This window comes from Lolium rigidum, unplaced genomic scaffold, assembly GCF_022539505.1.
Source record: "Lolium rigidum isolate FL_2022 unplaced genomic scaffold, APGP_CSIRO_Lrig_0.1 contig_45265_1, whole genome shotgun sequence".
NCBI lineage: Eukaryota > Viridiplantae > Streptophyta > Magnoliopsida > Poales > Poaceae > Lolium > Lolium rigidum.
In genome coordinates, this window is record NW_025900614.1 from 70,860 (window position 1) to 88,797 (window position 17,938).

Here is a 17,938-nt window from a genome sequence, read left to right on the forward strand (position 1 = left end):
TGAGTTTTTTAACAGCGACCTTCCTCGTAGTGCACCCATACCCTGCCATGCATGTGCCCAACTAGCTGATGCGCCGTCGTTTCCTTCCCACAGGTGACAGGTCCACACTATTTTCCGACGGTGGTTATATTCGAGCAACGAAAAATGATTCTGCTCGTACACTTGGTGTGGTGGCCATGGCCTCTGTCGTTAATCCCACCGCCAAAGGAAAAAAGAAAAGAAAGAATCAGTAGTCAGGTCAATGAAAACAAATAGAGTAGACACGGCTGGCCTTATATGTACATAAAAAAGTGAAATACAGTCCCCAATCCTGGTACCAAAACATGTTAAATAAATAATTTGTATTGCTCATTGTAAAGTTCCCATTTTAAGAGAAAATGATTTGATTCATAGTGGTTGAGGGCATTTTTCGTCCGTAGGATCTGAATAGCGCAAACATAGGAGTCACACGTTCATGCCTAGTTGAAACCTGCAACAGTTAAAACACATTGGGTTTTTGTAAACATGAAGCTATATGCACTAATTGTCGCCAGTTATCATTTCTTAAAGTTTAGGGATGCGAAACTTATGTCAAAAGAATACAACTTGATAAGTTTGAACCCAAAGCGGAAATGTCAGTTTTCATAGGATACCCTAAATAAATAATTGGGTATACCTTCTATCAAAGATTCTAAGGCAAAGTCTATGCTGCCAAAAATGGATCCTCTCTTGAGAAGAAGTTTCTCTTGAAAGAATTGAGTGGGAGGAATGTAGAGATAGAGAAAGTTCTTAAACCTTTTCTCAAATTGCAAAGTAGCGCAATGCCAAAAAATGTTCATGTGGCGCCTGCACCAGCTAGAGAGGAAGCAAATGATGATGACCGTGAAAGTTTGAACAATAGTCATATTGAAGTTCGCAGGTCGAACAAGGATATGTTCCACTCCTGAATGGTAAAAAAATCTTGTATGGATGTCACGTTGTTAGACAGCGATAAATCTACGAATTATGAGAAAGCGATTGTGAGCCTTGGATCTGATAAATGGCTAGGATCCATAAAATTCAATATGGGATCCATATATGAAAAATCATGCGTGGACTTTGGTTGACCTTTCTCATAATTGAAAGGTTGTTAAGAATAAATGGATCTTTAAAAGAAAATATACGTTGATGGTAATTTTACAGTTTATAGTGGATATGACTATTACATGATTTGGTCGTCGAACGGTGTTTTTAACATAGCGTGATTGATGCATGTGTCCACGCATTCAGTGCACGAGCACAATAACTGATTTCAAAAATATCCAACTGGTTGCGCAAAGCAGACGTTACATGTGCCCACTCGATTCGATAACGTATATTTTCACATAGTAGTGCATACGACAAACGCTCGTGCGGGCAAACGTTCATAGATCCATCTACCTACATAACCGAAAAATCACTAACAACCTCCCGATTTGGTAACGCCATACCATCGAGTATCGACAACTAAAACTTGTAATCGAATGGTTCGTGCAAAGTGGAACCCAAAAAACCGTTAGCCATACTAGACAGCCGTCAAGTCCTACAACATCATTCGATTTTTCTAGGTAGCAAAGGTTCCACATGATTTCCACCCCAAGCATAAATAAAACCCAAAAATGGTTACATAGTACCTATCTACAAACATCATTCGTTTTTTTTTGCAGAGGACTCATTTGTATCTTAACATACAAAACATACATCCCTACCAAATGAACTGAACTCAACAAATGATTCAAATTTGAAGAGACAAGATACTAACAAGTAACCGTCCCTTTTAAAAGCAATGAAAACGGCATAGTTATCCACCGGGACAAGAGGAGGAAAGGAGGGAGGAGGCGAATATAAAAGGCGGAGAAGGGAAGGGAGAGGGAGAAAGCAAGAGGAACGAAGAGGAGAGCTAAAAGGCAGCAGCAGCAGGCAGGGAAGCCGAAAGCCCACCACCTTCCTTGGATCCACAACCCACCTCACCCCACCCCACACTCCCCTCTCCCCTCCACTATTTTCCTTAGTCTATTCGAGTCCTGCCAGTAGCCAGCGAGCGGTGGTGGTGGTGGCATCGGGGACGAAGGAAGGCGCCCGCGGCGAGTGAGATCTAGCTACGCTCGGCGGGCGGAGGCGCGCCATGGGGGTCCGCTGCTCCAAGCTCTCCGTCTGCTGGTGGCCGCCGCACTTCAAGTCGCCCCGCCTCGGTAACGAATCACACCCCCTACACCTGCATTGGTTTTCTCTGGATGATGCTTCCCCGCGTGCTCGCTCGCTCGCTCGATGCGTTTCGTTTCCTTCCTCGGCGTGGTGGCGGCGGCCCTGCATTTGGGGGTCCTCGCGTTTTCTCCGGGGATTTTTTCCGCTTGCTCGTCTCGATTTCTGCTCGTGTTCCTTCCTCCTCGATCCCGCTCGAATTCGGCGCGCTGCTGCGGTGCGGGGCGTCTGATCCGCTCCGCTGAATTTTTTTTCGCACTACCTCTGACGCTCGATTCCGGTCCCCCCGGAAGCTGATCCCACGCGCGCGCGCGCGCTATTTCCTTGCCGTGCAGAGAACGGCGCGGCGGGGGAGGACGGCAGCGGCGTGCCGGTGTTCGCGGAGTACAGCCTCGACGAGCTGCGGGCCGCCACGGACGGCTTCGCGCCCGACCGCATCGTCTCGGAGCACGGCGAGAAGGCGCCCAACGTCGTCTACCGCGGCACGCTCTTCAGCTCCGGCCGCACCGTCGCCATCAAGCGCTTCGGACGCTCCGCCTGGCCCGACTCGCGACAGTTCGTGGTGCGTGACTGAATCGGACCACCTTATACTTTACTACTCGATTATTGCTTCCTGAAGGAACGGATCGTGTGTTGGACCAACCAACACCTCTTGCGTCCGGCTGATTGACTGATTGGCTCTGTTCTGTGGATTGCAGGAGGAGGCGAGGGCCGTTGGGCTGCTGCGGAGTGGCCGCCTCTCCAACCTCATCGGCTGCTGCTGCGAGGGCGGCGAGCGCCTGCTCGTCGCCGAGTTCATGCCCCACGATACCTTGGCCAAGCACCTATTCCACTGTACGTTTCTACTACCCACATTTCTCATTCTTCAAGTGGATTGCCTCCTGTAATTCCTACTATCACTCTGGGCAATGCTAGTAGTGTCGTTTCTGGTTTGGTGCTTGGTAATGTAGTACGCAACATGACCGTCCCGATGTTCTGTTTGTCTAGTCCTATGCTTCTTCTATAAATGCTTGTGATCAGTGTTCTGGTTTGGTTGGCATCAAGCTGATCAGTTGTGCTTTCCTTGTGATCAGTATTCTGTTTGGCATCAAGGAGTAGCTAGATTGCATCTAACAATGTGCAATTATTCATTCATGACAATGTGCTTATTCCATTAAGGGATGGTTTAACTGCCCCTAATAGGACAATGTGCCAATGTGCTTATTCCATTAGCTTCCTGGCTTGCTAGTGTTGTTTCTCTTTTGGTGGTACTAATGTCTATGCAACACCACCATCATGTTGTTGTTTTTGTCTAGTCCTACTCTTGTACTACTAGGATAACCAAAGAAATTGACATATCAATTTTTGGATAAATGCATTCTCGTATAAATGCTTCTGATCACTGTTCTGTTTGGTAGGCATCAACGTGAGAAGTTGTGCATTTTTTGTGATCAATGTTCTGTTTGGTAGGCATCAAGAAGCATGTAGTGGCAACTAGTAGATTTAGATGTTGCATTAACGAAGGATTTACTACCTATGATAGGACAATTTAGATGTTGTTCACATGTACTTGAAATGGACAGTTCAGAGATTTTAGCATTTAATGCTATCCATAAGAGCTTCTGTTTTGATTTTGCTTTCTAGTTCCATTTTGTGTCTGATGGTGGTTATGTTTCTCAGGGGAGGCAAAGCCATTGAGCTGGGCTATGAGGGTACGTGCTGCACTCTATGTGGCACAGGCATTGGAGTATTGCTCCAACAAAGGGAGGGCTATCTACCATGACCTGCATGCATACAGGGTCCTCTTTGATGTGGTGAGTCAGTACTTGCTACTACTTATTTGCTTGCTTCTGAGTTAATGGGGCTGTCACGGACAACTTGTTTAATCTTTTTTTTTTGGCCCGTGAATGACAGGACGGTAACCCTAGGCTGTCATGTTTCGGTCTGATGAAGAATAGCAGGGATGGGAAGAGCTACAGTACCAATCTAGCTTTCACCCCTCCTGAGTACCTTAAGACTGGTAAGTGTCTGAAACATATGCGAACAATTTAGCTAGACATGACTGCACTCCATGAAATTTCCATGTTTGCTTCTGATCATGCAGCTCAGATTCATGCCTTAAGGGCACATTGTTTTACTTGTTTCTTAACTGCTACATGTTTTATGCAGGCAGAGTAATTCCAGAGAGTGTGGTCTACAGCTTTGGTACTATTGTACTTGATCTCCTAAGTGGGAAGCACATTCCACCAAGCCATGTAAGTTAGCATGCAATCTCTAGACTACCACTTCGACAACTGCTCCTCTGGAAAATATGCACATCTATCCATGTAGGCTTGTAAGTAACGTGTCAATAGAATTGCAGAAACTACTTCCTTCTATGCAAGATTTTCGGTAGAGCCTTGCAATAGTATATATCACTTGTAGATGTGCATTGGATCTAAACATATATTTAAAGATCAGATTTATTGACAGAAACATTAACTTCGCTTCATTTTGCCGTAGGCTCTTGACCTTATCAAAGGAAGGAATATCTCGGTGTTGATGGACTCTTGCTTGGAAGGCCACGTATCCAGCTCTGATGGAACTGAAATGGTGCGATTGGCATCGAGGTGTTTGGCATATGAAGCCCGTGACCGGCCAAACCTGAAAGCAGTGGTGTCTACTCTTGCAAGCCTACAAAAAGATGCTTCTGTAATGTTCTGTTTTGCCACTACTTTCTCATAGACTTCTTGGTTTTTTATATTATTAAAAAGCCAAGCAAGAACATTGTCCCACCAACTAGTGATTTTGTTTCTCTTACAAGCTCCCACTAGAACAGTTCTCACCAAATCCTTGCAGGCTCTTTCACGGACTTTACTGGGCATCCCTCAGGATACTGAGAAGGAGGAAAGCTCAGAGCAAATATCATTTTCATCTACTGGGAAAGCTTATGCCACAGCAAACCTTGAGGGGGTACATGAGATGTTGGTGATTGATGGATATAGCGAGGATGACAGAGCAACCTTTAAGGTAAGAACTATTTTTGTTACTAAACATATATTGCTCTTGTGGTAGCTCCTTAATGCCAACTATTTTTATCTGATGCTTGCTGAACTTTGATCTGTGCTTGGAAACTTTCATTTACACACATAAAACAATGGGACTCACTCAATTTGGGAAATAAGATAGGAAAGTAGCAAGTCAGCAACTTCCTGGACTTGCACTACTTTGAGCTTAAATGTTGTTTGTGACTGGTATAAAAATCTTATGGAACCTGCAGGTATCCTTAAGCTCATGGCCTGGCCAACCAGCTGAGAGTATTCAGGTCAAGAAGCATGGAGATGATGCTTTTCATTCCAAAGATTTTATGGAAGTGGTCGAGTGTTATTCAAGGGTATGTTCACAATATCACATGTTATGGGTGATTGTAGTTCTCCTATATGCACATATACTCTGTTACTCTTCACCAATTACAAATCGACAACATCAATTTTTTTCTTCTATTTTTGTTATTATTTAGACTGCTTTTCCACAAACTAGACACTTCGGTAAGAAAAATCCAGTCACTATTTATGTTCCTTCTCTAAATGGGTTGGTATTGGGGACTGGTTATTTGGGTATATTACTAAACTGAGATGTCCTGTGCTGTATCTGCATTATTCAGTTCAAGCCTAATTAGAACAGTTCTTTTGTTGCATAGAAATGGTAATATGAAGCCGATTTAACATATGGACAGTGTGAAGCATGAAGTTTATACTTTTCACTTGTGGATATTTTGCAGTTTGTTGATACCGGTGCCATGGAGTCCCCAACTATGCTAGTGCGACGAGGTTTCGCGAACATTGTACTCGGCAGGCTGGAAGATGGTCTCGAAGACGCGAGGAAAGCAGAGGGAATATCACCCGAATGGCCAACCGCACACTACCTGCAAGGGATGGCGCTCATCTGCCTAGGCATGGAGTCTGACGGTCATGAGAAGCTAAATATCGCTGGTGCTTTGGAAGCTCAGAGAAAGGGTAGAACTAGGACTGTATAGAGCCCGCTCGCCCTCGGTGCGACAATGCCTTCGCTTCTGTACCTAGATCGCCTGCATGATGCTTTTGCAACCAGTGGCAGTAGGGCTGTTTTTTTGGTCTCTCCCCTAACCTGAACCGGTGTTTCCAGTGGTTTTACAAGACTCCTAGGCTGTGGCTGTTATTACACCTCCAATATATCCATATAAGTACAAAATTGGGCGAAATAGCGTTCCGTGGATTTGAGATTGTAAAGCGACATTATTTAGTCTTATCTCTCTCTCCAAATTCATGTATATACAGAACTCCAAAGAGAATTATCTGGATCCGAACTTGAACTGGTATGATTGATCAAGTGTCTCCTATGTGTTTGCATTGTAAGTATCTGCTATGAATCTGATTGGAAGTGTTTAGTCCAGTTGGTGTTAAGATTTTAAAGATGACAAGTTCTGGTAGAACTGCTCTTTGATATGATGTAGGAAGGCCGCTACATTTGAGTGGACAGTCCTATTCCAGTGATCCTATGTTGCTATGGTTGATCAGGAACCTCCTGTGTTTGCAAGTATCTGCTATGAACCTGCATAAGTTTTCAGTCCATATTTGGTTGCAAGATTAACCTGCATAAGTGTTCAGTCCATATTTGGTGGCAAGATTTTAACGACGGCAGGTTCTGCTAGAACTGGTCTGGTCTCTTATTTCAGTGTTCCTTATGTATCATGGGAGAGTGGAGCACAAAGGGTTTTGAAATGAATTTGAACAGATATGAGCAGTGCATTAGCCACGGTTAGCATCAGCTTGTTTTTCTGGATCGTCTGCCGTTGTTTTATGTTTATTTGCAATGGGCTTTGCTTTGCATCTTCCAAAGCAAACGCGAAGCATGCCTCCAGTGCACTGCTTCAGGGTTTCTGAAGCTATGAATTTCAAAAGATTTAAAATTAGGCAGAGTTATGCATGCAAAAAATTAAAAGGGCATGACTATTTGTGTGCACACAAGGCTGTCGTTTGGCTGTTTCTGAAAGACAAATGAATATTTTTATTGAGTTTTTGCGGAAAACCTAAGCGTCATCCCTATATATCACATAATTTTCTGGACCACTATTTGGCATCCATAATAAAAATTTAATACTATGATAGTTCTTTTTCTGAGTAATTAACATTGGTCCTACCAGAGGAAGTAAAAGTTACTCCAACAGTACAGAAGATCTATGACAGCACATACATTCAGACAACAGGCATAATCATAACCATGAAAAAGAGCAGCTTTGGCAACAAAATCTCTCAAGCTGTATCGAATTATTACAGGCATGTGCCTCTGCTCATGATTTGGAGACAAGGTACATCACTGGAAAGGGCAACACACTGGGGGTTTCCTTTTAAGCAGTATACGAATTAGTTGGTCACACATGCTTTACTTAGATGGTGGTGAACATTCTAAATCCAAAATAGAACATAGCAACAATACTCTGCTACAGAAAACACAGCTACTGCTTCCCAGCTCATATCTGAGGCCGATTCCCAAGCATCTGACCAACCAAGTTAGTCACCTGAAAGAATTACCCAGAATAAAGAGTTAGCATTGTATGAAGGAAGGGAAGCATGCCAATATATACAGAAGTGGGGCCATATTCCTAGGCAAAAATCAAGAAAAGAAGAAATACAAAAAAATAGGCATTGTCACATCAAAACTATCATGGCAAAACTGTATGTTGTCTGACGTCAAAAGCACCGGATGTATTACTTTCTCCCCAGCCCAAACTGAGAAAAGACAGTGGTACATCTAAAATAACAGATATCGTCGGTGAACTTGCCTGCCAGTACTTTGAAACACACCGATCAATGCAACTGTTCTCTCCCATATTGAGCTCAGCTTCTTTATGCCTGTTGCAACATAACAAATTACAGGAAAAGACACAGTTAAACTGACAGATGATAAATTCTTTGGTTAATAGCAATTGGGCGACAATGAAAAGAGGTGATGATGGAAGTTAAGAGACTAACTGGTGATGGAGTAGATATAAGTATTATCTTCTTATAGCACAGAAAAAAGTACATCTAACTGCAATTTTTGGTTACTCGTTTTAATACAGCTACACAGCAAGTTCTACAATGCAATCCTATCCCTCAAAATAACAAAAGAATGAGTTCCCAAAGGGCAAGAGAATTCGAGTTAGGCAGACTGGTTACCTTTTCTCAATGCACTTGTCAAAACAACTATGTGTAAGTCTGCATAGAAAAATGTGACACAAGGCATCATAATGTGCACATAAAAAACAAATACATGATTCATGCAGGACAATCCAACAATCTTCTCGTCAGGTAAGTGTACAGAGAGGATGATACACCATGGTGATGTTGTTAAATGCTTATCACCCTAAAATAGTATTGGACATTTCAGAAGACTAGTAGGGAACTATTATTTAATAATCCATGCAAGAGTTTTAAGAACACACAAACGGAACAGGATATTTGTCTCTTCATTAATCTTAAACACCATGGTTACATTAATAATTATTTGTCATTCCTATAATAATACCAGACTATTTCAGCTGCTATTACATTATGCTATCTCTTCTGTTGATCAATGTGACTAGAAGGTAGTACATTGTATTACAGGAGGGCAGCAACTAGTATTTAGATTTATTAAGGGAGAGCAGTAGCACAAGCAATAACAGATGACAAGAAAATTACTGAAGCACAAAACACATTAATGCCAGGCCTATGATTGTCAACTACATTGCACTACTCATATCAGTTTATGACACCATTGAGACAAGCATCAAAATGATAGTTGAAGTGCAATCGATTCCTTTTCGCTAGATAACGAGATCTCATTGTAACTACAGAAGTAAAAGCAACTACAGAGTGGTGATCTGATCCCACACCCACAAGTTCAATCACGTAGCACAGGACGACAAGAGAGCCCATCACTCACCGGTTGAAGAGATCGACCCTGTACTCCATCTCCTTCTCCGCCATCCCGAACATCTGCATCACGCACCACCAACATTAATCAACCTCAACCAAAAACTCGAAATCGAGAAGGGGGGCAAAATAGCGGAAGCAGGATCGATGCGCGTACCTGCTCCTTCTCCAGGTCGCTCGGCCCGCCTCCTTTCGCAGCCATTGCTTCCGACGCCTCGCCTGCACAGACGAAAGCGCACCGATCTAAGCGAGGACCACGGCAACCGCAACTACGCACGAAGAGATCGTCCGAGGACCAGACGCGTTGCTTACAGGGATGGGGGCCGGAGGATGCCGGAGATCTCGCGGTCGCGGCGGTGGTCGAGACGGCGAGGGAGCAGAAGAAGAAGACTAGAGCGGCCGCGCCTCCACTGCCTCTTCTCCCCAATTTAGTCTAGGGTTTTGCTTCTTCTTTCTTGGAGAAGGAGCACCTGGGCGTCCTGTGGGCTTCATACTGATCCTTACTGGGCCTGCTGGACCGGAACTGGTCGCTGGCTCGAGGCCCACTCTTTTGGGCCGGAAAGTAATAAGCGGCCTTTTTCTTTTTTGAAAAATGTAAATTAATAAGTCGTTTCGTTTCCGAGCAGCTGGAGCTCTGTAGTTGTCGAGATCCTCGCAGCGATGAGCCTGGCTTATCCACTCCTCCGGCTCCCATGCCGCTGCTCCCCCGCGCCGCCGCGGTCCGCCGCCGCGACGTCAGTGGTGTCGCTCTCGGCCTCCGCGGCGGAAGGTGCCGGCGGGGACGGTGACCTGACGGCGCGGGAGAGGCGGCAGCAGCGGAGGGAGGCGCGGGTGCTCAAGGCGCGGGACTGGAAGGAGGAGGTGGAGGAGCGGCTCATCCACGAGCCGGCGCGGCGCCGGAAGAAGCCCGTGAAGAGGACGTGGCGGGAGGAGCTCAACCTCGACTTCCTGGCGGAGCATGGCCCGCAGTGGTGGCTCGTGCGCGTCTCCATGGCGCCCGGCACTGACTACGTCGACCTCATCACCAAGGCCGTCGCCCGCCGGTTCTCCGAAGTCTCCTTCAAGGTATCGCGCCGCTCTGATTCGCTTCTCTCCTCCTATCCTACCAATGGCGTCTGTGTGCTGTGCAAAGCATTTTGCCGAACAGTTGTAGCATAGTGTGCCATGGGATGTCTGAATTATGATATGGGCAAATGCCACCGTGGAAAACTCTGGCCATTTCTCAATTGTCATATCAAAGAACTAAGTGTGCATAATAGAACCTGTGAGAGGTCAAGCCGACCGAGATAAACTCTAGCCGAGATAATGTCACTGTCAATTGCCCTGTTCCAGTTTCAGCAACTTAAAATTTGTAGTCCTTATTACTTCAATCACACATCGTGGTTAAATATCGGTTAATGGCATGAGAGGTCAAGCCGACCGAGATAAATTCAAACTCCCGCACGTATTTGCATTCCATGTTCTCTCGAGCTGTTTTTCTCACAGAGAATTTGCAGATTTACAATCCAGCAATCCAAGTCAAGAAGAGGCTGAAAAGTGGCTTAATCAGCACCAAATCCAAGCCTCTGCATCCTGGCTTGATCTTCCTGCACTGCACCTTAAACAAGGAACTTCATGACTTCATCAGAGATACTGAAGGTTGTTATGGCTTTATTGGAGCTACACGAGGTTCTATGTAAGTCCTGAATTTTTTGGTAAAATGTTATAATTCTTCGCTTTGATGTTCTTGTTAAAATAATCCATTTTTGTGGTTACAGACTTACAGTTGATGATAGATAGCATGCCACCTGGAATATTTGTAGTGTTTGCAAGGAATATTGTGAATAGGTCAAAACAATCACTAACCATCTGTAGTTTCAGAATCATTCTTTAGCCCATACGGTGACCAACATGCCTAAAAACAGTTATAAAGCAACTTTATGATATGCACTTTATTTTTGGAGCAAAATGATGATATGTTTACTTCACTGAAGAACTCTTTTCGAGTAAAATGGTTCGACACTTACTTCACATGAATAAATTGTTTGCTGTAATTTCAATGCATAAAAGACAGTATATGTGCGATATGTATACTAGTGCAACATGATTTCATAATACGTGTTGTATGATCAGTTTTGCCTTCTTGTGGCTGCTATCATACTAATACTTTCACTGTGCAGTAAAAGGCAGATTAAGAAGCCTAAACCTATTCCATTGGAAGAAGTTGAATCGATTCTTAAAAAGGAAAAGGAGGAACAAGAGAAAGCTGACAAAGAATTTGAAGACCTGGAAAACTGGGGTAGTGTTGAGTCTTTCAGTAAACCTGTTGAAGACTCTGAACTTATGTTAATTAATAAAATCAAGAAACAGGTCAAGAAATCAACTTCAAAAGGCGTCTCCACCCTCAACCCTTATGCACCTGGTGCCAGTGTTCATGTTCTTTCTGGGCCTTTCGCAGGCTTCAGTGGCTCTCTCCTGGAAGTGAATCGCAAAAATAAGAAGGTTAGTGTGTTGAAAGCTTTAAATCGAACTGATTCTATTTTTAAGCGTATTAACTTTTCTTCTCAAAATTTCTGGTTGTCTAAGAAGCCTTACCTTCCACAGGTTACTGTACAGACGACACTTTTTGGCAAGGAGAGCTTTGTAGATCTTGATTTTGAACAAATTGAGGCAGTCAATACTTAACGGTAACGAAAATTGTCTCTGATGAAGACTTCAGAATTCTGTTTTTGCTTACTTTACTGAGCAATGCTATGACTGAGTACTGGACAGCAATGTTTGACCAAGTATTAACATCTATTCAACTTGCATCAAGTGTCCAAAATAAAATAATACATGAGTCAGGCGTTAATACATTCAAATCGTATACGGAGTTGTTAGTACAAGTTGGAAGTCTCTGTCCTCTGGTGATCGCCAAAAAATGTAGGGAGAAGACTTCCGTACTTTTTCATACAAAAAATGGCTGAAGAATGATGTATTGGATTATGTGACCTTCTCAGAATACAACAATCATTCGTTATCATTTCTGCTCCCATGCATCAAGGAAATTTTACCATTGTTCCAGAATATACTAAGGCTGTACATGATATATCAAATTCAGTTTTTTTGCAGTACTTTAATATTTTCAGATCCTCCAAACTTCATGAGCATTTCTTCGTTCTGGTTTTTTCATATTTTTGGTGTGTTTTTAATGAAAGAATACCCGAGTCAGGCGTTAAAACACTCGAATCATATAGGGACTTGTTAGTAAAAGTGGGAGATCCCTGTCCTCTGGTGATCACCTAAATGAGAAGACTTCCACATTTTTTATACACAAAATGGCTGAGAAAAGAATGGGGGTGTATCTGGATTATCTGGATCATATCTCATATGGTTATAAGAGAGATTAATAGAATAATCTCTTGTTATTGCTTCTGCTCCCCCAAGTTAAGTAAGTAGAGTATATTTAAGGCCCTGCAGTAACGAAATTATACCATTGTACCCGAAAATGCAGAAGGCTGTCCATCATATAGTAGCAACTTGTTTTGATAATTATTTTTAAGATCCTGCAAACTTCATGAGCATATTCTAGTTCTCGTATTTTCTTCCTTCCCGAGAGAAAGGTTTCTCACATTTGTTTTTCATGTATGAGCAGGCATCTTGTGTACTACAGACCCACAGCATCAGTAGTTTTATTAGTTGCCTCCTGGAGGTATGAACCAAGCACTTCAGTATATGGTTGTGTTGCAGACCACCTGATTGAGTGACCAACACGACAAAATAATTAGCATTGGAGCTTCCATAAAAACTAACCGGTAAGTTCACTCCACCGGCTACCGTCCGAACAATCAAATGAACTATGTCAATTACTCCGAAATTACTGGGTAGATGAAATGGTTTTTCGCAGTCTTATTCCTCATGTTAATAAGTTCTTTATTTCAACCTGACAGGTGCTTTGGAATGTGCGATGAATCAGGATTGGATATGCTGACTGGGGATGACACCTCCACTTGGTTGCTCACATTCGACCTTAGACCTAGTTCTATCATGTAGAAAGAAATGCTTCAACAGTTTGTATTCTTGTAGCACCACAGAATATTCATTTCATATAATAATGATCATTTTTTCCTTTTGAGATAGGGAAAAAAAGAACACTATTTTTTTGTTAAAGATATATTAGCATGTTTTGAGGAAATATATCTAGCAACCTGGGGTGTGCTCCCTTGCTTTGGTCCTATCAGGGTGAGCTCAGTTTGGAAAAAAAAAAGGATCCAACTGAGAGTTTGCTTTGAGAGTATGATTCTTCGGAACAAAAGCTTAAGAGATTATACAAGCTTCTGCTTTGCTCCCTTTTCCTTCCATTTCAGATTTTGGAGATGTGAGCATCCTAGGATAAAACAGAGACAAAGCCTGCTGGGTCTCCACCTGAACAGATCTATGGCCATCACACTCATGTCATGCTTTTCAACAACATGTGGATCCAACAAAACACTTTCCTCGCTTTTCTGATACCGTATTATTATTTTGTTTACCAAGAGAGCACTTTTTTGAAGTTATTTCTTAGGAGAATTCAGTCAAGCATGGTGGTGGTGCTTCTAGGCCAAACCTCAGAATGTTGCATGTCTCGTGTGCCCTGCCCCAGCAAGCAAGAGCTGAACCTGCAAGTGTGCATTGTATCTACATGCATAACAAACTGCAGAGTGCATCATAAATGCATAAGATGATGAGCCCTGCTCCTTGATGTCACTTGCCAACTGAATGTCCTCCGATCTCAGATCATCAGTACATGATGAACAAGCTAACCAGCAGTCTAGTACACTGTTAGTCCAGTACTTCATTAAACAACACATGGTTATACATTTCAATGGGTTGATCCTCAAGTTCCAAGCCTCTCTGCACATGAGATTTCTTCAGAGAAGAAGCAACTAAGCAGAAATCTAATCAAGGCAGGGAGCTCTAGTTGTACTCCTACTGGAATGCAGCTTCCAGTTAATACTCCACCAATGAGCAGCTCCAGTTAGCTAGCAGCCGGGTGGTGGCCCAAGGCTGATCCCATCCGTGATCTCGTCTCACTGTCGGCTGCCGCGGGGCACGAGGTAGACCCGGGCGCGCACCACGGCGGCGTTGCACAGCTTGAACCCGGGCGCCACCGCGAACCCGACGACCATGCCGGCGGTGCCGGCGCCCGCGCCGCGGCCTGCCACGACAACGCTCTCCATGTACTCCGGGTGGAACTCGGCGCCGCGGCCGGCCTCGAAGTGGCTGGGCGGCGGCTCCAGCGCGAACGCCAGCAGGTGCAGCAGCCACACCGCCTTGGCCGCGCGCAGGAACTCGCCGTAGAACGGCGTGCGCGGGTGCGCGCCCTTGCCGGCTGCCCGGTGCTCGCCGCCGAGGACGGCCTCCTCCACGCGCGGTGGGAGGAGAGAAGCGAACTTGGCCGCGGCGTAACGGCCGAATGCGCAGGTCGGGAGCACGCCCAGGAGCTCGCCCGGGTCCATGCCGCGCATGTCGCGGTACTGCGCGTACCGCTCGCGCCGGAACGCGGCCGGGTCGAGGAGGGACGAGAGGGAGCCGTCCAGGTAGAAGGACTCGTGCTCGAACCCGCCGAGGAGGACGGCGGTGGCGTGCGCCTCCAGCGCGTGCCTGGCGAGGTGCGGGGAGGAGTTCACCGGGATCTTGGTGATGGACCGGGTGGCCGCCGCCGGGTCAAGTCCTGCCGCGCGGAGGAGGTGGAGCAGGTGCGCAGCGAACCCACGCGTGGCCGCGCGGGCCTGCTCCGCGCAGGCGACGAACAGCTCCGCCGTCGGCGCGCCGTCTGTGGCGGCGGTGATGTGGTGGTGCTTCTTGGAAGGGTGGAGGCGCGCGTTGCGTCGGCTGGTGGCTGTGGCGAGCCTCTCCTTGAGGCCGTCCACCTCGGCCTGCTTGCCCTGGAGCTGGCGGCGGAGGTCGTCGAGCTCGGCCTCGTACGGCGCGACGGCCTCGCGGAGCGGCTGCGCGGAGGGGCGCGGGATGCGGCCGCCCGGGGACGCGGCGGAGCGGCGGAAGCGGTCGCGGAGGCGCGCGAGGTGGCGGAGCTCGGCGACCACGCCCGCGTCGGCGGCTCGCATCCGGTCGGGGTCCCAGGGGCAGTGCGCGCCCTGGAGCGCCGCGTACGCGCGCCGCACCCCGGAGACCGCGTCGAACACCTCCGCCATGAGCGCCTCCGCGTCCCCCGCACGCTCGACCCTCTCCTTCTCCTCCGCCACCGCTACGACCGCCGTGGCCGACACATTGTTCCTCCGCTTCTCCTCCTCCCCCTCCTCCCAGATCTTCAGCTTCCGCACCTCCTCGTCCTGTTCCTCCACCGCGCCCGCCGGGCGCGGCGCTGGCTTGTCCGGGGAGCGGCGGCATTCCTGGGCGTCGGCGGCGTCCCCGAAGTCGGCGAAGGGGTCGTCGTCCTCGTCGTCGAGGTCGGAGGCGTCGCTGATAGCGTAGTTGGCCGGGAAGCGGTTGGAGAGGCAGGAGGAGGCGACGCGGTGGATCAGATCGCCGATGGTCACCGCCTTGCTCGCCATTTTCTTGCGCGCTCTGGGAGACTGAGCTCGTGGGTGGCGGAATCGAGATGCTGTGCGATATGAAGAGAGCAGCTAGATGCAGACAAGAGAGTGAGCTGAGCTGGTCCCGGCCTAGCTAGTACTCCATCTGATTATTTACGTGTTTAACCTCGGCTCACACTGTGAGTGAACAGTGAGCACCGTCAGTTCCATCTGATTAGTTAGTTGTTAAAGTACTGTACTACTGATAGTCCTATCTATCTGAGACGATCCTGGCCTTTTCTAGCTAGCACCCTAAAACAGTACCGGGGCTTTGCTTTTGGAGCGTTCTTCGCTGGTGATTATGGCAAGCACGATCGATCACACTGGGTCTTTTCCATATACTGTTTCTTCGTTTTCATTGGTCTAAAACTGCTTGTAAAGCTACAAGTAAATGTTTTCTACCAACAAAAAGGGACATCGATCTTGCTAGGCAAAACGTGAGGTGAAAACAAAACAAAGTCTGAGTCAACGGAAATTCGGTTTATAGCCACATTACGCCGTAGCATGTCACACAAGTCACATGGTAAGAATAAGACGGGTTTGGAGCTTTGACTTTGGTGAGCTAGGCATGGTTGATTGGTTGGAGCCAGATGAGTACTTGGGTGTACAGATGTACACCTAATATTTTAAGAGAAGAAACTTTATCGATGTATTGTACGTATATACATAACAACACACAGTATGTTTGAGCTTTGTACACCCACAATTCAGTGGCGAAGGACGGAAAAAATTTAAGGTAGGGCAAACTAACAAAATGTTGCAAATATCAAAATAGTCATAAGACATGAATGTCATATATGATTCTAACGAAATAACTTAGTACGATAAAAACATACAATAATGCCACCTCAATGTCAAACCTTTACTTTTTTTAAAAAAGAATAATTTTATTGATTAAGACTTTTCAAAATCCATCGTGAGCAACTAGGTCTTAGTGATATTTGTCTCCAAGAAACCATTCCAATTCACCATCTCAGTGATGTGATAATGTCTTTGATGAAATCATGATGTATCTTTCAACTATCAAGAAATCTCTAAATTTTCAATTCTACACGTTTGAATCATGAATATCACAAAGTTATCATGCATATACTAAGATTCATGATAAATCACTATTATAGAAATATAGAATCATTGTTATTTACATTGAACGTAGAATATGAGTCTATATTTCTAGTTCGAAGTCGATTTTACACAATGTTCACTAAAACATGCATAACTTTCTCATACAGAGTTTGTTTTCGATGCACGACCACTCAAAATATTCAGAAAAAACGTATGCATCTAAATGTTGTGATAACCCGATTTTTTTTATGAAGAATTAATTTGAGTTAAGTAATAATTAGTATATAGCTGCTTTAATTTTTGCTAATCTCTTGTATTTAACTTGGATGGTAATCTTTGCTTGCAACAATAATTAGATGAGTTAATCAAAGTGGCAAGTTAATTTATTTGTGCATGATCTGTTGTATATTACATAGGCATGGATCAGCAGATGGAGCTGATTCGTACGAGTGCATGCGTGAGTGTACACTGGACTATGCATGCACTCTCAGGTGTATAGTAGTAGTACTAGTGTGGTAGTACAATATATTTAGGAAAATGCAACGTGTAGTACTAGATGGAGTGGAACCAGGTCGGCAATGCCTAGTCGGCTGAAGAAATGCGTGGATCTCTGCATGTCCAGTGAAAGATGAGTCAGCGCACGCGTGTCACGTAGAGATAGGAGAGGAGGTTGTAGGACTACACGCAGCTCAGATATTTCAGCCACTTAGACGGCGCTGCCTTCTATAAATAGTCCTGCTGCTCACACTGCTACTTCGGAGCACATGATCGATTGACCGAACAAAGAGCACATGAGTAGTAGTACCAGGAAGAGATTAGGCTAGTGAGAGAGTTGCAGATGAACGGTCAAGCAAAGAAATACACAGCAGAGATTCTGCTGAGATAAGGATGAGCGTCGAGTAGTATTCTTGACATCGTAGAAGGCCGAGTCATAGATTGTTGTTCACACTTCTCTGGTTTTCTTTTCATGGCGAGGCTATTGGAGTAGTATTGGTATAGTTTATCACCTCGACAGATGATTAGTAACCCAGGCAAGCTGTTTTATACCCTTTCATGTTGTAGAATACATATTGTTGTTAAATACATGTTACATTAGTTGGTAGATGGTATCGGAGATATTCGTGAGCTAATCCGCCGGTGTCGGTACTCGGTGATGGATCCGCTGGAACCACCGGTACAAATCGGGCATTAGCGCGAATATTGATAGAAATTGATGAACTGAGAAATATGTGTTTTTATAAGAGAAAA

General features: G+C 45.3%; 4 protein-coding genes across 4 annotated transcripts; 2 read left to right on the plus strand and 2 right to left on the minus strand.

Annotated features, from left to right (window-relative positions):
* The first annotated feature begins 2,122 nt into the window (after positions 1–2,122).
* Positions 2,123–6,535, plus strand: LOC124681487 (serine/threonine-protein kinase BSK6-like). The gene is made up of 10 exons (XM_047216399.1): positions 2,123–2,189; positions 2,493–2,761; positions 2,898–3,033; positions 3,859–3,992; positions 4,093–4,198; positions 4,348–4,433; positions 4,681–4,869; positions 5,017–5,187; positions 5,438–5,551; positions 5,939–6,535. The coding sequence occupies exons 1-10, from the start codon at positions 2,123–2,125 to the stop codon at positions 6,191–6,193; spliced, it is 1,527 nt and encodes a 508-aa protein (XP_047072355.1). The 3' UTR covers positions 6,194–6,535.
* An 855-nt stretch (positions 6,536–7,390) lies between these two features.
* On the minus strand, positions 7,391–9,525 carry LOC124681492 (mitochondrial import inner membrane translocase subunit TIM10). The gene is made up of 6 exons (XM_047216402.1): positions 9,405–9,525; positions 9,250–9,311; positions 9,103–9,155; positions 8,355–8,393; positions 7,979–8,048; positions 7,391–7,714 (listed from the first exon to the last, which is right to left on the minus strand). Exons 2-6 carry the CDS (start codon positions 9,292–9,294, stop codon positions 7,667–7,669), a joined length of 255 nt encoding a protein of 84 aa, XP_047072358.1. The 5' UTR covers positions 9,295–9,311; positions 9,405–9,525; the 3' UTR covers positions 7,391–7,666.
* A 227-nt stretch (positions 9,526–9,752) lies between these two features.
* On the plus strand, positions 9,753–13,207 carry LOC124681496 (transcription termination/antitermination protein NusG). Its single transcript, XM_047216408.1, has 6 exons — positions 9,753–10,157; positions 10,589–10,767; positions 11,252–11,573; positions 11,676–11,758; positions 12,706–12,865; positions 13,001–13,207. The coding sequence occupies exons 1-4, from the start codon at positions 9,753–9,755 to the stop codon at positions 11,754–11,756; spliced, it is 987 nt and encodes a 328-aa protein (XP_047072364.1). The 3' UTR covers positions 11,757–11,758; positions 12,706–12,865; positions 13,001–13,207.
* A 912-nt stretch (positions 13,208–14,119) lies between these two features.
* LOC124681488 (protein GRAVITROPIC IN THE LIGHT 1) lies at positions 14,120–15,604 on the minus strand. The gene has a single exon (XM_047216400.1). The coding sequence runs from the start codon at positions 15,602–15,604 to the stop codon at positions 14,120–14,122; it is 1,485 nt and encodes a 494-aa protein (XP_047072356.1).
* Between the last annotated feature and the right edge of the window lie 2,334 nt (positions 15,605–17,938).